Source organism: Melitaea cinxia, chromosome 12, assembly GCF_905220565.1.
Source record: "Melitaea cinxia chromosome 12, ilMelCinx1.1, whole genome shotgun sequence".
NCBI lineage: Eukaryota > Metazoa > Arthropoda > Insecta > Lepidoptera > Nymphalidae > Melitaea > Melitaea cinxia.
In genome coordinates, this window is record NC_059405.1 from 8,912,145 (window position 1) to 8,931,339 (window position 19,195).

General features: G+C 32.6%; 1 protein-coding gene and 1 long non-coding RNA gene across 2 annotated transcripts; one reads left to right on the forward strand and one right to left on the reverse strand.

The window, feature by feature from the left end:
* Positions 1-1,982: 1,982 nt before the first annotated feature.
* LOC123658325 (glutamate receptor ionotropic, kainate 3-like) lies at positions 1,983-19,195 on the reverse strand. The gene is made up of 17 exons (XM_045593763.1): positions 18,932-19,195; positions 18,544-18,689; positions 17,065-17,232; positions 16,309-16,466; positions 13,889-14,085; positions 11,844-12,100; positions 10,925-11,029; positions 10,731-10,844; positions 6,096-6,296; positions 5,467-5,628; positions 5,003-5,202; positions 4,662-4,860; positions 4,481-4,569; positions 3,527-3,657; positions 3,324-3,439; positions 2,926-3,072; positions 1,983-2,632 (listed from the first exon to the last, which is right to left on the reverse strand). The coding sequence occupies exons 1-17, from the start codon at positions 19,011-19,013 to the stop codon at positions 2,369-2,371; spliced, it is 2,736 nt and encodes a 911-aa protein (XP_045449719.1). The 5' UTR covers positions 19,014-19,195; the 3' UTR covers positions 1,983-2,368.
* LOC123658326 lies at positions 9,868-10,880 on the forward strand. Its single transcript, XR_006743854.1, has 2 exons — positions 9,868-9,916; positions 10,569-10,880. It is a non-coding gene; the product is annotated as an uncharacterized LOC123658326 (long non-coding RNA).

The following is a 19,195-nucleotide window of genomic DNA, read 5'->3' on the forward strand; positions in this document are numbered from 1 at the left end:
CCAGAGATAACAGTTCGTATGAAAATGACAGTGTGAGCGTCCCAATAATAATAGAGTTCTATCTGTCAGTAACGTTGGCTATCTTTAGTAACAACAATATCCGATCTATAGTTTTCGGGGGATAACTAAGATTTATTAATTGCAAAAGTATTTTCTTTGTTTAAAATAAAATTAATTTCGAGTGAAAAAGAATGGCAGACTCAAGTTCAAGTAGCAGTTCAAGTGATATTGCTCTTTTGCAACAATTATTTGAATAAAAATAATAAGTTTTTTGTGAAATAATACTTACTTTACTCATCTTGTGAATAAAACAAACAATTTGGTGAATGATTGTATAATTTGCAATGATTTGTATAATTTGAATTTTGATTTGTAAAAAAATTATACAAATTCAAACGAAACGACGATTCAATAAAGCGTAATGGCCTCGTAGCGTCTTTTCGTGTCGTGTTAAAACGTTCCGTTACTAGATTTACCATGCATTCCATATTAAAATAATATCATTTATTATAAATTAAAAAGTCTGTGTAAAAATTAATTTGTCCATATTTTTATAAAACAAGATTACTTTAATATGAATAAAATTTGTATGACAAATTTAAATACTACAAAACATCTGTGTAACATAACTGAGGCCGTCTGTGACGCTGCGTATACTGGAATGTAAGGGAGAGCTCAGGTAGCCGGTCTATCTACAGCTAACTGGAGATAGTAGTCCCCTATGCGAATTATTGGGACAACTACAAAGGATAGATAGTTAGTTATTAGCAGTCGATGATAACTACCTATCTCTATCTTTACATTGAATATTGGGTTCGGCCGTTATAGTGTATTATAAAACAAAGTCCCCAAAAGTGTATGTGATCGATTCCCTCAAAATCTACTGAACGGATTTTCATGCGGTTTCACCGATGGAGAGGGGGCTTCAAGAGAAAGGTTTACGGAACGGCTAAGCCGATTTTGATGAGAGTTTCACTGGAAGTCTACCGGGAAAACGCTGTGACACACTGATTTCAACGCGGGCGAAGCCGCAGGCACAGCTAGTATTTATATATATGTAATATTTCTTTATATAATTATCAAAAAAACCTGTTACCTGGCTGTTACCTAGCTGTGTTATAATAACAAAAGCATTAAGTTGCTTACCGTAGGAACAGGCGACCGTGTGTCTATGTTAGGTATAAGATATTTATTTATTAAAAAAAAAAAAACGCATTATAAGATATAATTCAAAATGGGATGAATGATGAATTGAGGATGGATGGATGGATTTAAATAGGACCACATAACACTACGCTACTTTTCCATTATAAGAAAAAATATAAAAATCGGTTTAGCTAGTCAAAAGTTCTGAGATATAAAACATACTTAAAAATAAAATTGAATTGAGAGCCTCCTCCTTTTTTGGAAGCCTGTTAAATACATACTTGCAAACAACTTGTATTTCTGTAATAACTTTTTGAAATAAACTAATCAACACTTGCCGTCAATAATAATTATTAAATAAAGCCCTTTTTTGATAAGTTGTAGTTTGTACTACCAAACAAGTAAATTTTAAACAGTTTAGAATATTTTTTTTTAATCTTACTCTTAAATTATAACATTAAAACACTTAAAAATGCTTATATTTTTATATACTTTTATGGTTTTCTATACATTTTTTTTTTTGTTAAAATTCACAACTGTACATTATGTTAAGAATCACTACTTATTAAATAATGAATTTTATCGAGGATAAAAAAAAAACACTTCCCTTCGTTTATATTTTCTACGTGCAAATACTTTTCTTCCTTCGCTTTCATAACAATTATCCATTAGCTATAAACGTTGGCGATTGTAGTTCCATTAGGAGATACCAGAATATATACTATCGTCACTAAATTTATTTCTTCGCTATACAAAAAAAAAAAGTATTTTATTAGTAACGAATAGAGGTACCAATCACACTTTTACAATTAAGGTGGTATATTTGATATACAAAAGACGTTAATAAATTATTTATTAATATTTATTGGTAATACATTTATTGCGTCTAAGACAAATGCATGTATATATTATTAATTCTAGTTTATATCATGTGCGAGTGTACTGGAATATAGATATAGAGCAACTAATGATAAAACAGCTTAAAAAATAATAGTGCAAGTAACAAAAATATTATAAAATACATAAAATAAATCCTGAAAATATTCTGGAATTTACTGAAATAATTTATTTTGTAATAGGTCGCTCGAGGAACTTGATAAGGAGCTTATGTGTATTTATATGGTACAACATATCACATTATGGCACATAAAAAGAGCAATGGTTATAAATGTAAAAGATACTGTTAAAAAAAGCGTTGATTGATGATTGATCGATTGAAATTTTAGGAATATTCCCGGCGTCTAGCAAAAGCGACACTGAGTTCTCTAGAGGAATGCCTTGATTTATGTGAATGGTTGGTTCTATGGGTGTCAGTTGATCTTCCAGAACGAATTGATCGTAGTGAAGTGATTTCGTCTTTTCCTTCCATATCAGTAAATGGTTCAGTGCTGCCACCGGATTTAGGAGGTCTCTTGACTGGTTTGATATCACCACTAAATTTGAGCGCAAACTTTAGCTCTTCAATCAACTCGTACTTGAATGTTGTCTGTGAAAAACAATGGATGTAAAATGTTTGGTAAGACATTTGCTAAAAAAAATTTTCTATAAATAATCGATTCCAATCCTATTTTTGATTTTTTTTAAATAGTAGTTTCTTAAATTTTTTCCTAGCTTTAATAGATCTCTTCGCAAATCTTTCGAGCAGACATTTTAACTATAAAAAACCGGATATTTGATCGAAAATAACATTATAAGATCTTAGCAAATTAACTTTACTTTTTTTTAAATTTTAGTTATGATGTTTTTTGCTATTGTTATTATAAACTTTAATTAACTTACATTGTACTTAACAGATTTCTTGAAAATTCCCCACAACATATCAAGTGTAGAGATGAGTATACCGAGCAAGCATCCTACACCGAGTACTACGAATGCTCCTAACATATTTCTCATTCCCAGTTGCTTTGGCTCTTCATTTCTCTTGTCCTAAAATAAATAAATACTTAATGGAATACGGATTTTCTTTTAAATTATACACAAGATAGTCGCAGATCTATAAATTTATTTAATAGTTGTTCCTAATGGGCCAGACTTGATTTAAGTAATTCAAGCAAAGGCTATTTCTTGGATCATATATATCTCATCTTTACCGTTTCACGGAACACTGTGATAGATTAAAAAAAAAAACAAGAATCTCATGTCCTTTTTCTCAAGAGTTATTTATGAAATCTACTCACGCCACATTTTCCACCGCCCATTTTTTCCTTCCACCATAAATCTTTTAATTTCTGTATGTCACCATTTTCTTTAAGTTTGAGTAAAGCTTCATCTATATAAACTTTGTATGGAGAACCTAAAACATATTGAAATCACTTCAAGATGTATCTTGTACATTTTCAATCATAAATATTTTTATGTTTATTATTAAACAAGATATTACCTTTTTTCATACCAATACCATAACCCTTCGAGTCAAGCAAACCACCAATTTGAATTAAATCGCAGTGTCGTTGTGTGGTGTATTCAATAGAAGTAGATTCCATGAAAAACGCGTATGGCTTCGTTTCAGCCCTGAAATCAATATATGTCGTATATTGTCTGTTCTAATTTGTCATATATACAAAAAATACGAATTACTTAATGCGTTGCTTAGCGCAAAACTTGAAAACAGCTTGACCAATTTGGCTATTTATTTTTAAGTTTTTCTAAGCTTTGTAGTGTTTACGAAATAAAAAAAAAAAGAATGGTTTGTGTGTCTGTGCAGTTATTGTGGGTCTCCCCACCATGCCTCGAAAAGCACGTTAAGCCGTCGGTCCCGGTCGCTACCATTTATAGAAGGCTGAAGTTTTTAAATATAGGCTTTACATTTACGATGAGTTTGAAAAGGAACAGAAAAATTAAATTTTGTACGGTCGATATCGCGTGTGATTAAAACACATGTATTACTTACACGTATTGAATGCATACGTACTGTGTGGCTACGATACTAAAGAATATAGCCACCCCCTCTCTTCCCGTGGGTGTCGTAAGAGGCGACTAAGAGATAACACAGTTCCGCTACCACCTTGGAACTTAAAAAGCCGACCGGTGACGGGATAACCATCCAACTGCTGGCTTTTAAATACACAGGCAGAAGACGGGCAGCAGCGTCTTCGGTGCGACAAAGCCAGTACTGTGGTCACCAACCCGCCTGCCTAGCGTGGTGACTATGGGCAAAATACATGAGTTCACGTTATTTTTGGCGTAAACTTGTGGAGGCCTATGTCCAGCAGTGGACTGTATAGGCTGTAATGATGATGATGATGATGATGATGATTGAATGCATCGCTGCTAAAGTTATACGTGTAAGATAACAGTTACATAGAGATAACAGATATAACGAACAAAAACTTACAATTTTACTCCTATATCATTGTCGTTTACCAGCCAACCATTTTTTTTCATTTTCTCGTACATTTTCTGGTATTCAGGCACGGTAGACTTCTAAAAATGTTAATATAATTTTTAAGCGTCATTCGGAAGTATATATTTTTTCAATTCTTTAATTATAAATATGTTAATAAAAATTACAGAACCTTGAAAAATTCAATAGTAGATCCTCTGCTCTTGGCTCCATAAGATATAGATTTATGTTCGGCCAATTCCTTAACGTTTTTAAAGGGCAGAACATCTTTTTCCACAATTAGAAAGGCAACAAGTGTACCCACGTATGAAGCGACCATCACCATCGTAAAAAACCACCACACACTAGTTATGATACGAGGACCTAAAGCACTGTGAATATAAGAATACGATTAGCCATAGCAATTTGAATTCCACATTAAATGGGCACCAACAGAATAGAATCGCTGAATCTTAAAATATGTTACTGATAATAGTGATTGGTGACAGCTTATGTCACTATATAAAAACTTACATTGGCGCAATTTCAGAGCCCTGTTGCATTACAGATCCAATAATGAGCCACACCGAGTTCGCAAAGCTGAACTGATTGGTTAACTCTTCTGGTTGTTCTATACAAGGGACTGGATTCTGCCATTCTTTATGTGAGATACGCCCGACGAATATCATAAGCACTCCTAATCCCATTTGCACAAACATCATGTAATACCATACCTGGAATTATGTAAAGATAAATTCCGTAATATAAATAAAAAATGTAATATAATTGTATATAATTTTGAATATATCATTGAAGGTCAAAAATCTAGTAAATCAAAGTGTAATATTTATTATATTAAATTGTATAATTTAAAAATCGTTCTTAAAAAGCTTCTATAATAATCCATGATCATATTCCTATAAGTAGAAATTTGAAATTAGAATTAACGACTATAATCTGAACCTTTGCCTAATAATAAAAGTTTCTGATATATTTACCTCCTTAGAAAACACGGCCATAAAAGAAAACATTTCAGGAGGCTGCTTACTAGGTTCTTTGTACAGGATACCGATACCTAAAGTCATAAATGGTGTGGAGAAATCAATTCCACTTTGCCTCTCAGCTGTTATCGTAAAATCGCATATAGCGAAATCCGCCTTCTGTAATTTATAACATAAGCGAAATTATAGTACATATGTTAGTAATAATAATATCATATTTTTCTAAATATACTTCAATATTTGTATATGAATCGATGAACATTTGAAAACGTATACTGTAAGATATAATTGGTTAAGTACAAAGTGAAAACTAAATGACTGATCACATAAGTTAATGAAAATTGACGACATGATTTCTGATATAATTCCGAACATAATACTCGTATATAACATCAGAGCTGTATAATTTAACGATTTTGTGGTTCCATTTTATTTACCTTTTCTACTCATTAACTTTTAAATAAAACGTGATCCAAATTCCACTAATGGTGGATCGTTTTTGTATTATGAACTTCACACAGAGAGAGATTCGGATTTTAAAAAAATGATAAAGTTGAATGATTTGAAGATCTTACTAGAGTTAATAAACATTGACGTTATTAGTATACAGAATTTTTTTTTAATACCTCTTCCATTAGTTTTAATACCATGCCAGTCCATTTGTGAGTGACTGTATCTATGCCACCGTAGTCCGCTTCAAGTTCAAACTCATAATTGAAACCTAACATTTCAGCGATTTTTTCAATTAGATCTATCGTGAAGCCCTCGTAACGATTGTTTCCTTCTAAGTGGTCGGGAGATTTCTTTTCATATCCGTATGGGGCGGTCTGTAAGTTATTGTTATTAGTACATTGAAATAAGTGGAATTTTAAGTGTCCAAAGGAATTATAATTGGTACAAAAACGAACACCTTAAATACTATGAATTTTATTTATAATATAACAAATTGGGAATTATTTAACACACTTGTATAATAATATTGGAAAACACTTAAATACATTTATTGAAACTATTATATGTTTTAATGTAAACTACGCTGTGAGGTTTTTTCATAAATTGTATCGTCCATAAAGTATAAATCAGTCTTAACTCTCAAGTCAAACGCAATAGACTTAATAAAATTCGATTTTGTACATTTTTATACATCAATTGCATTAAATATTTGTTTATGCTAAAAATATAATTTTTACATATTTAGCACATACTTAAACGCACAAAATTCATTTTCATCTATATCACTAGTACACTATGCTATAGTTAACATATGTTTTATAACTTTCTTAGTTCAATTATCAACATTGTGTATAACTGGGTGTACACTGTATAATAACAATATAGTGTATTATTTATTGATGACATTCATTAGCAACATATAACAATACCATTGACAATTAAGTAAATCTCCCATATTTGCTTAAAGTAAACATGTACCCACAATTTAGTATTATTGAAAGCTCAAGAGAATAGAATGGAAGACTTTGTTCCGCTAATAGAAACTGTTGTTTCCGAACCCTGAGATATGACGCAGAGGTCAAGGGAATTAGGTATCTTTGATAGTATAGCAAATATCTTAAAACATAATGTATTACACGAACTACTATTAAATGTTTTTGAAATTTCGCAAAAAGGTGCTTGAGAATCAAAACAAATTACAAGTAAATAATAGAACGAGCAAGTTGGTCAAAATTTGTTTAATTTTTCGTAAAGATGGTTATAGACGTAGGCTTTTAGTTACTTGGATTGAATTTTGCTAATTTGACAAAAAAAATATTTTAAATAAAGAGGTATTATCTGCAACAACGTAAAATATAAAAAATGACGCATTACGCTATCTACCTTTGAAACAAATGTCCATGTGTGGTATTTAATAGGTATTGTAGTGTATAACTATTAAGTCAGAGTGGAAATAAATCCGGTACAGTGTGAGGTAACAATTTGTTATTACATTGTAGTCAAAACAACAGAACATTTCACGTATTCTGCAGGACTTCGATGATACTGTCAGGTAATGTATAAACTTTGCATGTATGTGTATTTATTACAAAACAACTGTTTCATGTTTCTATGTAAAATATGTTTACCATCTCTCATTGTCTATTATAAGTATTGTATAGTCATTGTATATACAGAGTGTCCCAAAAAGTAGTGATAAGCGGAATTCCAGAGATAGGGCACCCCTTGGGGTATCCGAATCACCCCTATGTATGTTCAGCGATTTTGCATAGTTTTCGAGTTATGAATTTTTTTATATGTTTTTGAGAATTTTCCACCTTAACAACTTTAAAAATTTCTAAAAAAAAAAATTTAACATTTTTTAGAATTTTTGTTTTTGTATCTAAATAGTCATGAGTTGTAGCTTCCCGCTTAAAAGATTCAGCTTCTTAACTTTGATGGAAATTGTGAAAATCTAAGTGTAAAGTGAAAATTTTACGTTTTGAGAACTATGACTTCAATTTTCAACTTAGAATTAAAAATCTAAACAGGCAATTTTATGGTTTCTAATTAGGCTTAAAAACTTTTCCAGAGTCTCAGCTTTCATAATCATAAATAAAAAATTGTACTTAATGGGGCTACTTTTGCTAAAATTTGCCTTCAAAGAAATCAAGGTGGAAAATTCTTAAAATTACCAATTTGAATAAAAAATTTTTTTTTGCTCAATTTATTATTCCTTTAAGGTTAAATAGTTTTGTCGGCGCTTTAGCTGGGTCACACGTATAGGATTCGTGCGGAGGAAAATGATAAATCCGTAGACTGAGTGATATGCTTCCAAAACGATGGTGCTCCATGCCACTTTGCAAGAATAGTCAGACAAAATTTAACAGAAAGATTTAGAGACAGATGGATCGGCCGTGGAGGGCCCATTGCATGGCCGCCGCGGTCCCCAGACTTGAATCCAATCGATTTCTTTCTCTGGGGATCTTATAAAGAAATAGTTTACGCTAAAAACATAGCGGATAGCAACGTAGCGGAGTTAAGACGAAAATTGAGGCAGGCAGAAGAAACAATTAAAAACAACAGAATAGCATTCGTAAGAGTTAATTAGTCTGTTAACCAACCAAAAGATTGTAAGAAAACTAAGATCGAAGATTTAATAAACATTTGGAGGTTATTTAGGTTTAATTAATAAAACGAAAAGTAATCGTCTTAAAATTATTTATTATAAAAAGTTTTCAATATGTCGACCTTCGTGCTCGATACATGTTCTAACATCGTCTTAAAAAGTTTTCTTTGTGTCTTACGAATGCTATTCTGTTGTTTTTAATTGTTTCTTCTGCCTGCCTCAATTTTCGTCTTAACTCCGCTACGTTGCTATCCGCTATGTTTTTAGCGTAAACCATTTCTTTATAATATCCTCAGAGAAAGAAATCGATTGGATTCAAGTCTGGGGACCGCGGCGGCCATGCAATGGGCCCTCCACGGCCGATCCATCTGTCTCTAAATCTTTCTGTTAAATGTTGTCTGACTATTCTTGCAAAGTGGCATGGAGCACCATCGTTTTGGAACCATATCACTCAGTCTACGGATTTATCATTTTCCTCCGCACGAATCCTATACGTGTGACCCAGCTAGAGCGCCGACAAAACTATTTAACCTTAAAGGAATAATAAATTGAGCAAAAAAAATTTTTTTATTCAAATTGGTAATTTTAAGAATTTTCCACCTTGATGTCTTTGAAGGCAAATTTTAGCAAAAGTAGCCCCATTAAGTACAATTTTTTATTTATGATTATGAAAGCTGAGACTCTGGAAAAGTTTTTAAGCCTAATTAGAAACCATAAAATTGCCTGTTTAGATTTTTAATTCTAAGTTGAAAATTGAAGTCATAGTTCTCAAAACGTAAAATTTTCACTTTACACTTAGATTTTCACAATTTCCATCAAAGTTAAGAAGCTGAATCTTTTAAGCGGGAAGCTACAACTCATGACTATTTAGATACAAAAACAAAAATTCTAAAAAATGTTCAATTTTTTTTTTTAGAAATTTTTAAAGTTGTTAAGGTGGAAAATTCTCAAAAACATATAAAAAAATTCATAACTCGAAAACTATGCAAAATCGCTGAACATACATAGGGGTGATTCGGATACCCCAAGGGGTGCCCTATCTCTGGGATTCCGCTTATCACTACTTTTTGGGACACCCTGTATATAAAGTATGTGTAACTTTATTAATTACGAGTTTTTTCCGTCTACGATAACATATATGTATTGTACCTAGGTGTTACGGATATCATAAAACACTCTTAATAAAGTTTGAAGCTTCAAGCCGTTGGCGTAGTGTGCATTGACCCTACTTTTTGCTCCGGGAGTTTTGGTTTTGATTCCCGCCCCGAGTCTGAGTGTAATATATGTATTGTTTATATGTATATTTTTTGAAAAAAAAAAGTAGTTATATTGGTCAGCTGTTACCTATTGCACTTATATTAAGCAAATATATAAATTTAATAGTAGGTCGATATATTTTTGAATATCATATCAAAAATTGACCGCTCCAGCGGGATTCGAACCCGCGTCTCCGACTGACCGTGTCGGCGCTCTAGCCAATTAAGCTATGGAACGATGTACCCGCCAGAGCGAAATTTCGCTTAAACCGAAAATAAAAATCATCATATCAGAAATTTCGCTCTGGCGGGTACATCGTTCCATAGCTTAATTGGCTAGAGCGCCGACACGGTCAGTCGGAGACGCGGGTTCGAATCCCGCTGGAGCGGTCAATTTTTGACATGATATTCAAAAATGTTTGGAACCCTAATGTGTGGGTAACACAAAAAATAAAATTGTACATATTAAGAATAGCATGGTGTCGTCTCCTGTCAAAGATTTTCATTGTAATATGAAACTTTGAATAGTTACGGGTCTCTGTAAAGAACTCACTATAGACGGCGCCACGGTTCGCTTAAACCGAAAATAAAAATCATCATATCAGAAATTTCGCTCTGGCGGGTACATCGTTCCATAGCTTAATTGGCTAGAGCGCCGACACGGTCAGTCGGAGACGCGGGTTCGAATCCCGCTGGAGCGGTCAATTTTTGATATGATATTCAAAAATGTTTAGAATTCCCAATAATGTGGGTAACACAAAAAATAAAATTGTACATATTAGGTCGATATATTTCTTGTCTTTAACATCTCGGTCTAGCTCCTAACTTGTAATTGGAAAAAGCTGTGTAAGCGTCTCCAATACAACTAAAATGACTTATGATATAATTATTAACAGTTAATACTTATATTTATTAGGTAGTATTTTATATCAAATTTAACGTACCTTAGAAATAAGCACTTTAAATGTTTTGTTCTTCATAATTGTTTCTTCTGTTATGTCAGCGGCAGATGTATATGACCGGGTTATTGTTAGTTCGTCGTTATGCCACGTTGCTATCTGTTAAAATAAATAAAAGTTTTTGATATAAAAGTACAATCTCTATATATTATTAAAATAAAATGTCCAAAGCTTCTTACAGTTTGATTTCCGGCCGATGTTAACTCTAAAATGTCCATTGTAACGTTATTCCTCTGACCAAAACCATCAAAAATTATATTTCTAGTTATACCTTCAATTTTGTTCTGAAAAATTGTTAAATTTATTTTAATTTCATTTATTTTCAATAATTAAGTTCAAATAATTTGAAACACTAATGTTCAAAACATTATGGTAGGAGATATGAACTAGAGACGAACTTCACCCATCTGCTTAATGGATTAAAATTATTTTATATTTATTTTAGTATATTAAAAAAATAATCGCGAAAAGGTTGCCTGAAAAATCCTGACTAGGCTATATTTCATTCAAAATTGAAATTTTTATCTTTATTCAGAAATGTACCTACGAGTTTAAAGGGTAAATTTAAGATCACCGTCAGTATGATACCTGTAGAAAATACAAACGTTGGGTTGTCTATTATTTTCCTGGCATAACTACTGGGTGGCAGGAATAAACAGGTATATTAATATATATTTTTCTAGTTACACCCAAATGTTTAATAAATAAATCTTACATTAAAATGAACGCTGTTTTTTTGCAAACACCATAACTTAGGGTTGCCTGATAAAAGTATGGTTTGAATAGCGGTTGCTGAATATAATATAGCCTGGTCAGGAATTTTTCAGCCAACTTTTTTGCGATTTATCTTGAACATACTAAAGAAGACAATTACTTAATTTTGATCCATTAAGCAGATGGGTGAAGATCACGTCTAGTTCGTATCTCGGACTATTATATTCATAGAACTGATTCGCAATTAAAATTACAAACTTAATATATTATAAAATATTATTAAGTGAAGAAGTATTGAGGCCAAACAAACGTTTCACTGACCTACTTAATATTTATATGGCTAAATTATTAGCTATTTAAAATTATAATATTAAAAAACCATACCGTTTTCATAACATTGAGCAATGTAGAACCATATATCCAAGATTCATATTTTTCACAATCAAGACTCATAGGTTTTACGATAACAGATTTTATGTTAATTTTGGATACAGCTTGGTAAAGCATGAAAATAGCGTCATAAATGAGTACGACTTTACTTCTTAAACTTTCTGGTGACAACATGTTTCCTGATTCTTCATTATAAGAAGACAGGAATTCATCCAACAGATTGGGACTATTCAGATTTATTAGCTGGAAGCCTAAAAATATTATGTAGTGTTAAAAATAGAATTTTCACAGAATTTACCACACATAATCATAAAGATTGGAAAGATCAGTTAAATTTTAAAATTGAGTAGTTTTTTCGAATAAAACATTGGCGAAAAAAAAATCGGTATGTATTCTGTACTCTACTATGGAAGAAAGATACGAATAATTGCTGCCTTTCGTTAACTAAACTGAGGGATTAATTACTTATAAATGATTTTTGTGTTTGCTGTTTATGTTTATTTTTTAACTCACTACATCTATTTTAAATTATACCCATCTGTATTTCAATTTGTAGATATAATATTTTAATAATACTAGTGTTATGTCTCTTTTTGTGCATGTTGTGACAACTTAAAATGTTGCGCATTTAAGCTTGATTGTAGTACCTATAGTTTATCTGTGAAAGTTGTAATGTAGCAACTACTGTTTGTCCAAATGAAATAAATAAATAAAACTATAATTTAACTCCGAAAACGTTAGGTCTAGAATATGGTAAACACTTTTATGAGGTGGCGAATGCTAGCGCGACCCCATCTCGCCCCACCCAGGCGGACGACTGCTCACACGTGGTGGTTTTTTTAGTCAGTAGGAGTTTGATATAACCCTCTGGCGCCGGAGGGTATCCATGATGGACCACCACGTAAAAAAAGGTAAACATTTTTATAGCTTGTACATTATAAATCTGTGTCAGATAACGATGTTACATTTAATATAATAAAAATAGCACTCATATAATATTTGTTATAAGAAAACTTCTCTAGGAGTAATGTCTTTAATCTTTCTTGATATGTTTCATGTTTATAATTTTATTTGTCTCTAATGTCTCACTAATGTGAAAATCTACAAGACATCAAACGTATGCTTACAAGTAAGTCGAATTTTGAATTTAAATTTTAAATTGGTATTTTATATAAATCCGAGTTTGCTTGTATGTTTAAGGCTTAAGAGCCTCCTAAGAGCAGTTATGGAATTAATATAATATAAAATAATCATGATGGAAAAATTATCAAAGATGCTTACGCTTCAGCCTGTAATATCCCACTGCTGGGCATAGGCCTCTTTCTCTGTGTATGAGAAAGACTAGAGCTTAACCGACCACGCTGATCCAATGTGGGTTGGCGGCTATATTCTTCACTATGAATAACGATTGCTATTAGGTGTACATGTTAACAACCAGGACCGACGGCCTAACATGCTCTCCGAGGCATGGTGGGGAGATCCACAAGGACTAAAGAAACACCCAGACCACGGCAAACATCTGTATCGCCAAAACAAATGTTTGTCATGTATGAGAATCGAGCATGCAATCGCCAGCGCAACAGGCACGAACTAGTGTTGTGACCGTTGCGCCAACGCGGCGTCGCAGACACAAGTCACATTACGTTGTAAGAAAGACTACGCAAATACTATTTACTACTACGTGAAGTCTCGTATGAGTGAACCAGTCGCAACACAAGGGAAGAAACTATAGGTTATGTGTAGGTATCAATACAAATAGGATACTTTAATACTTAAAACTTTCCAGATTACAAACAACTCAAAAAGTTTAGTAGCATCATCATTCATCATCATCATCATCATTTCAGCCTATCGCAGTCCACTGCGGTACATAGGATGCCATTTTTGGTGCAAACTCATGTGTGTTGCCCATAGTCACCAAGCCGGGCAGACGGGTTGGTGACCGCAGGGCTGGCTTTGTCGCACCTAAGACGCTGAGTAGTAGTAGTAGCGTCATAATTATAAATATTCTATTTAAACAAAATACAAAATAACCTTACCAGTCATATTAACACCGCCGTATCTATATCGATGAAGGTCCAAAGTAAATAAGTCGGGTGAAGCAAAGACGTAAGAATGCTCGTCCGCCATCAGACCAACATGCTGAGCGTGTTTCAGTATTTGTTCTAAGTTTTCAGAAGGACAGTCCACTACGAAATTTGTATGACCACTTTCTTTTGTTTTTATTAATACATCCCTAAAACGTTGGTTATGTTACGTTGTTATAAGGGTACGAAACATCGTATAGAGTTCTTATAATAAAACATTTGATAAACAATATAATGGTGCATGGTTTTTAATGGTAAAATATTAACCTCATTTTTATATAACTAGGTCAGCTAAACTGATGGTAAGTTATAAAAGTAGCTTATAGACGCCTGCAACACCAAAAGCATCGCAAGCGCTTTGCCGACCCTACCATCAATCCCTCCTCCCAGGAGCTCTGGTCACCTTACTCACCACATTAACACAACATGATCTTCAGTAAGGTCAAGGTACTTCATTCGTTTCCTGCAATGCCCTGCCTCTTAACTCTACATCCCGGACAAAATATTTTTTTCAACATTATCTCCTTGAGGCGAGATAAAACAGTAGTCAATGAATTACGGAATGTGGCTATTCAATCAGCACAAACGCTTTTTCTCCAATAATAACCTTGTTCATTAAGTCAACGTAAAAAATGCCTGGAATAGTGACTTGGTCTCCAAAATATGTGACGCTATTTATTGTGATGCTGCTATAAATATGTGATGCTGTGACGCCGCGTTGGCGCAGCGGTCACAGGTCGCACATGACAAACATTTGTATTGGTCATTCAGGTGCACCATGCTATATGTAGTTCTCAGCTGTCAATCTTTTTATTTTCCGAAGAATTTATGATTTTTTTCATGTCTGTATCGATTAAGTAACTACAATGATGTAGTTGTTCAGTAGCGTTACTTTTAACAATATTCCTAACTACGGCCTTGTTTTTTCGTTTTTAAGTTTTTAAGCAGTCATGTCCCTTTTAAATAAAAAAATTGAAATCTTTATCTGGTTTAAAATACCGTTCAGTATTGTCTTTTGTTTAATTACTGCTTAAAAAAATCATCGATATTTCAAAATAAGTTCTTTTTTAAAGTCCGCAAAAAAATTAAATATAGAAAACAATTAACTTATATGAGAAATACATTAGAAAGAATAAATTTTTAAATAGGTATAAAGTATTACAATAGGTATAAGTTTTACATTATTTCAAGCCGAGCGTGTCGGTGATACACAATAGTTAAACACAAATACGTTGTCGTCACAAAAAGCAAAACAGAGTGAGGGTATAAAAGTACTATAATGACGGTAAGACCAATCACCACAAATATTTAACTACATGCGGCCAAACGAAACTTTAATCAATAAAATAATTATTTTTTTCTGACTGGGTTTTTGTAACCTATTTCCTAATTATTTTTCAAGTTATTAATTCGATTTTTTATTTGAGATGAGAATTTTTAAATGTATTCATAAATAAGATTGCAATTTAATTAACAGTCTTAGATGTTTTTATTATATTTTGAGATTTTTATTTATATATTTTTAGTAAATTTTTAAACGTCAGCATGCTTTTAGCTTCTTAAATAACTACGTGCATTTTATTATATGTATATGTGTATTTGTACATTTTCATATGTAATGTTGTTTTTCCCGTATTTGTTCTCGGTAGGCGTAGAACAACCGCTCTGGTTTAGTGCTGTGAGTAGTCGCCTAAAACACCGACGGTTTGAGGGTTCGATTCCCGCTGGGTATGGATATTTTATATATACAAATATTTCTTTCCAGATTCGATATCTGTCCTTGTTGGTGTCCCAACCGTGCCTCGGAGAGCACGTTAAGCTGTCGGTTCCGGTTGTTATCATAATTACTGATAACGATCGTTACTCATATTATGGAAGATATATTCCAATCCACCAACGCTGTGTGGTTAAGGCAGTAAATAATATGGCCACCCCTTCTCTTCCCATGGGTGTCGTAAGAGGCGACTTAGCGATAACACAGTTCCACAATCACCTTGGAACTTAAAAAGCCGACCGATAGCGAGATAACCATCCAACTTCTGGCCTTAATTAATTCTTCTCCTACAAAGAGGCCTATGCCTAACAATGGGATATTACAGATTGAATGCAGGCGTTAAACTAGGTCATTACAACTTCTTAACATTTTTTTCAATAGCAATTGAACAAAATGTTAAGAATGACGTACGTCTTTATTTATAATTTTTCTTATAAGTATGAAAGAATAGTATTTGTATGATCATTCTAAGTTAAGTATCTTCGTATCTTTATATATTTTACTTCAAGGTGTTAGGAAATCGTAATAAAATTATAATTTAACCAGTTTGTTTTAAGCGATATACAGTTCATATTATAATAAGATGATGAAACTTTACCGATAGTCTTTGCCACTTAATTCACGTACCGTCACCGTGACCCTGTCTGACGGTTGACCCATTTGCATCAAACTCTGAACTTTTGTCGTGCTGTGTCCTTTAACATAGAGTAATGTAAAATTATACCATTCTTTTTTTAGAATTAATTGTTCTAAAACCTGAAATAAGAAAACAAACATTTTTAACATACGTACAAAATGAGAAAAATAATTCACTTATAAGTAGAGCAAATAATAAGTAAATAAATATCTTTCAAATACGGATACGCTCTTCTGTTCCCCGGGTAAGCAACTTAAGATTGTGTTATAGGTAACAGAGGACTTATATAATTTCTTTTTGTTTATATATAATAAATTAATTAGTAATGTATTAAACCCAGACTCGGGATGGGAATCGAACCCATCCCCATCGAATCCGGAGTATAGGTATAGCACTGTATATTGCGCAAATGAGGTTGGTCAAAATAAGTGTTGAGATCTGTCCAAACAATACGCATTTAGATAAATGTTTCAACACGTATTTACATTTATACACATATTTCTTTGGTAGTTAATCACACATAACAGCATCAGTACCAAAACATTACTAACAAAAACAATTTATTTTAATGATACTAATAAATAAAAACGTACGAGGCGTTGGCGCAACTCGCCTGCAGTTGTACTCGAAAACGAAAAGTATATTATGTATTTATATAGTACATATTACATCAATCAACATCATTTATCATAGAGATTATTATGAACAAGAACTTACCATATTAAATGCTACCGGGCTTGGATATAAGTTGATGAGCGACCAGTTACCCATATATAAATCATTGTGTTGAATTTCTATTAGTGGAAGTTCTAAAATATCGCACAGACCCTGTAAGTGTTCAGTTGCCTTACCGCCCAATCCGTCTATAATTCCAATTACGCCCTTCTGTGAATACAATTTAAAGCTATTGCAATGAGCAAGAAGTAACAATTTTTCTATTAAATAAAGTCAAGAAAATAAATCATTAACAAGTAATAACAGTCATTGTATAAACAGTTTTATAAAAAAAGAAAATCAACCGCAGCTCCTAACATAATTAAATCTAAGTTTATTTTAATTGCCTTTAAAATATTGTTGATTATTATTTAGTAGTTTTCTCAATTAATAACACATCATGATATTGGAAATACATTTTCTGAAGATCGAGCTACAATTATAGAAAAAATAGTTTTATTGTTTTTTTGGATGTCTGTAATATTAGACCTTATTCTTTTATTTGTCATTATAACGGCTCCGGTTTAAAAATTACGTAAAAGTTTCTCCTTAGGTCTATTAGGGTTAAAAAAACACAACTTTGTGACAGACGCATAAGCAAATGGATACCAGAATCTTAGTAATGGTATTCTGTTAGCACTCTGTGGATTTGGAACCTTAAAAAGCTTTGATATAAAGATCATTTAAATAAGATAAATATATTACTGTATTTTTTTACAAGCTATGTGCTGTGTTTACAAGCTGTATGGCTACGGCGTTAAAGAATATAGCCACCCCCTCTCTTCCCATTGGTGTCGTAAGAGGCGACTAAGGGATAACACAGTTCCACTACCAACTTAGAACTTATAAAGCCGACCGATGGCGGGATAACCATCCAACTGCTGGCTTTGAAATACACAGACCGAAGATGGGCAGCAGCGTCTTCGGTGTAACAAAGCCAGCCTTGCGGTCACCAACCCGCCTACCCAGCGTGTTGACTATGGGCAACAGACATGAGTTCACGCCATTTTTGGTGCGAACTTGTGGAGGCCTATGTCTAGCAGTGGACTGCAATAGGTTGAAGTGTAAGTGAGGACATTTTTTTACGTTTCCATACGTATTAAATTGTGTCTATTTTTTAAGATACCATGGTATAAACTTTTAATTTTCTTTAATAAGTCGACTTTCTTTAATACCATTTTGAACATATTATTAGTATTATAGTCAGCGAAACAGGTAATGAGCGTTGATCTTCAACTTTCCATAAACCTGTTCTGGATATTGATATATACTTGATGAGTACTATAAATAGTTTTGCATTTTTTTAGTTTGTTTAATTTTTTAATAAATGAACCTATTTTGTGTTTGCGACCCCTGCGTGATCCGCAAAGCAATCCCCAAACTGGTCTTCAGCACTCAATATCAGTGCCAATACCCATATGCATAAATGTATATAAACAATATTATTAAAATATATGTAATAAAAAGCAAAACGTTTCTTACTCCAGCTAGATCACAGACGTGACCAGTTATTTCAAGAATGTCGCCTCTTTTACTGACCTCTTTTACGAGAGCGGTATAGTTAAATAATTTTGCACTTACAGTCATCGCAACTTTTAGGTCTTCGTCGTCACTATAGAAAATACCACCTGAAAATTTAACAAATGTGTTTTTTATATATAAAAAAGACATAAACATCACAAGTTATTGTTTAATAATTACATTGATTTAAAAGTCGAATCAATTCTCATTAAAAAAATTACTAATTAACTAAAACTTTTTTGACAATGACACCACAAACAATCATTATTTCTAAATCACATAATTTATACAGCACTCATCTATAAATAACTAGTTCCTAAGTAAAACAAATAGATTTCTGTATACATACCAACAGCAACTTGATCTGATAAAGCATAATGTGCTATCATCAGCACTGTGAATAAAACTTTAACAGCCATTTTGATTTCCATTTTCACACCAATAAATATATTACCGAGGACTTACATACTGCACATAAACCTCTAAATATATAAATATTTACTTAACGCACGAAAATTTAAGTCTGGAGGTATTTTATTAGGATCATAATAATTAACTCGCTAAGGATTAAAAAGGCGTAATAAACGTTCTAATCGTATAAAGACGGTCGGTA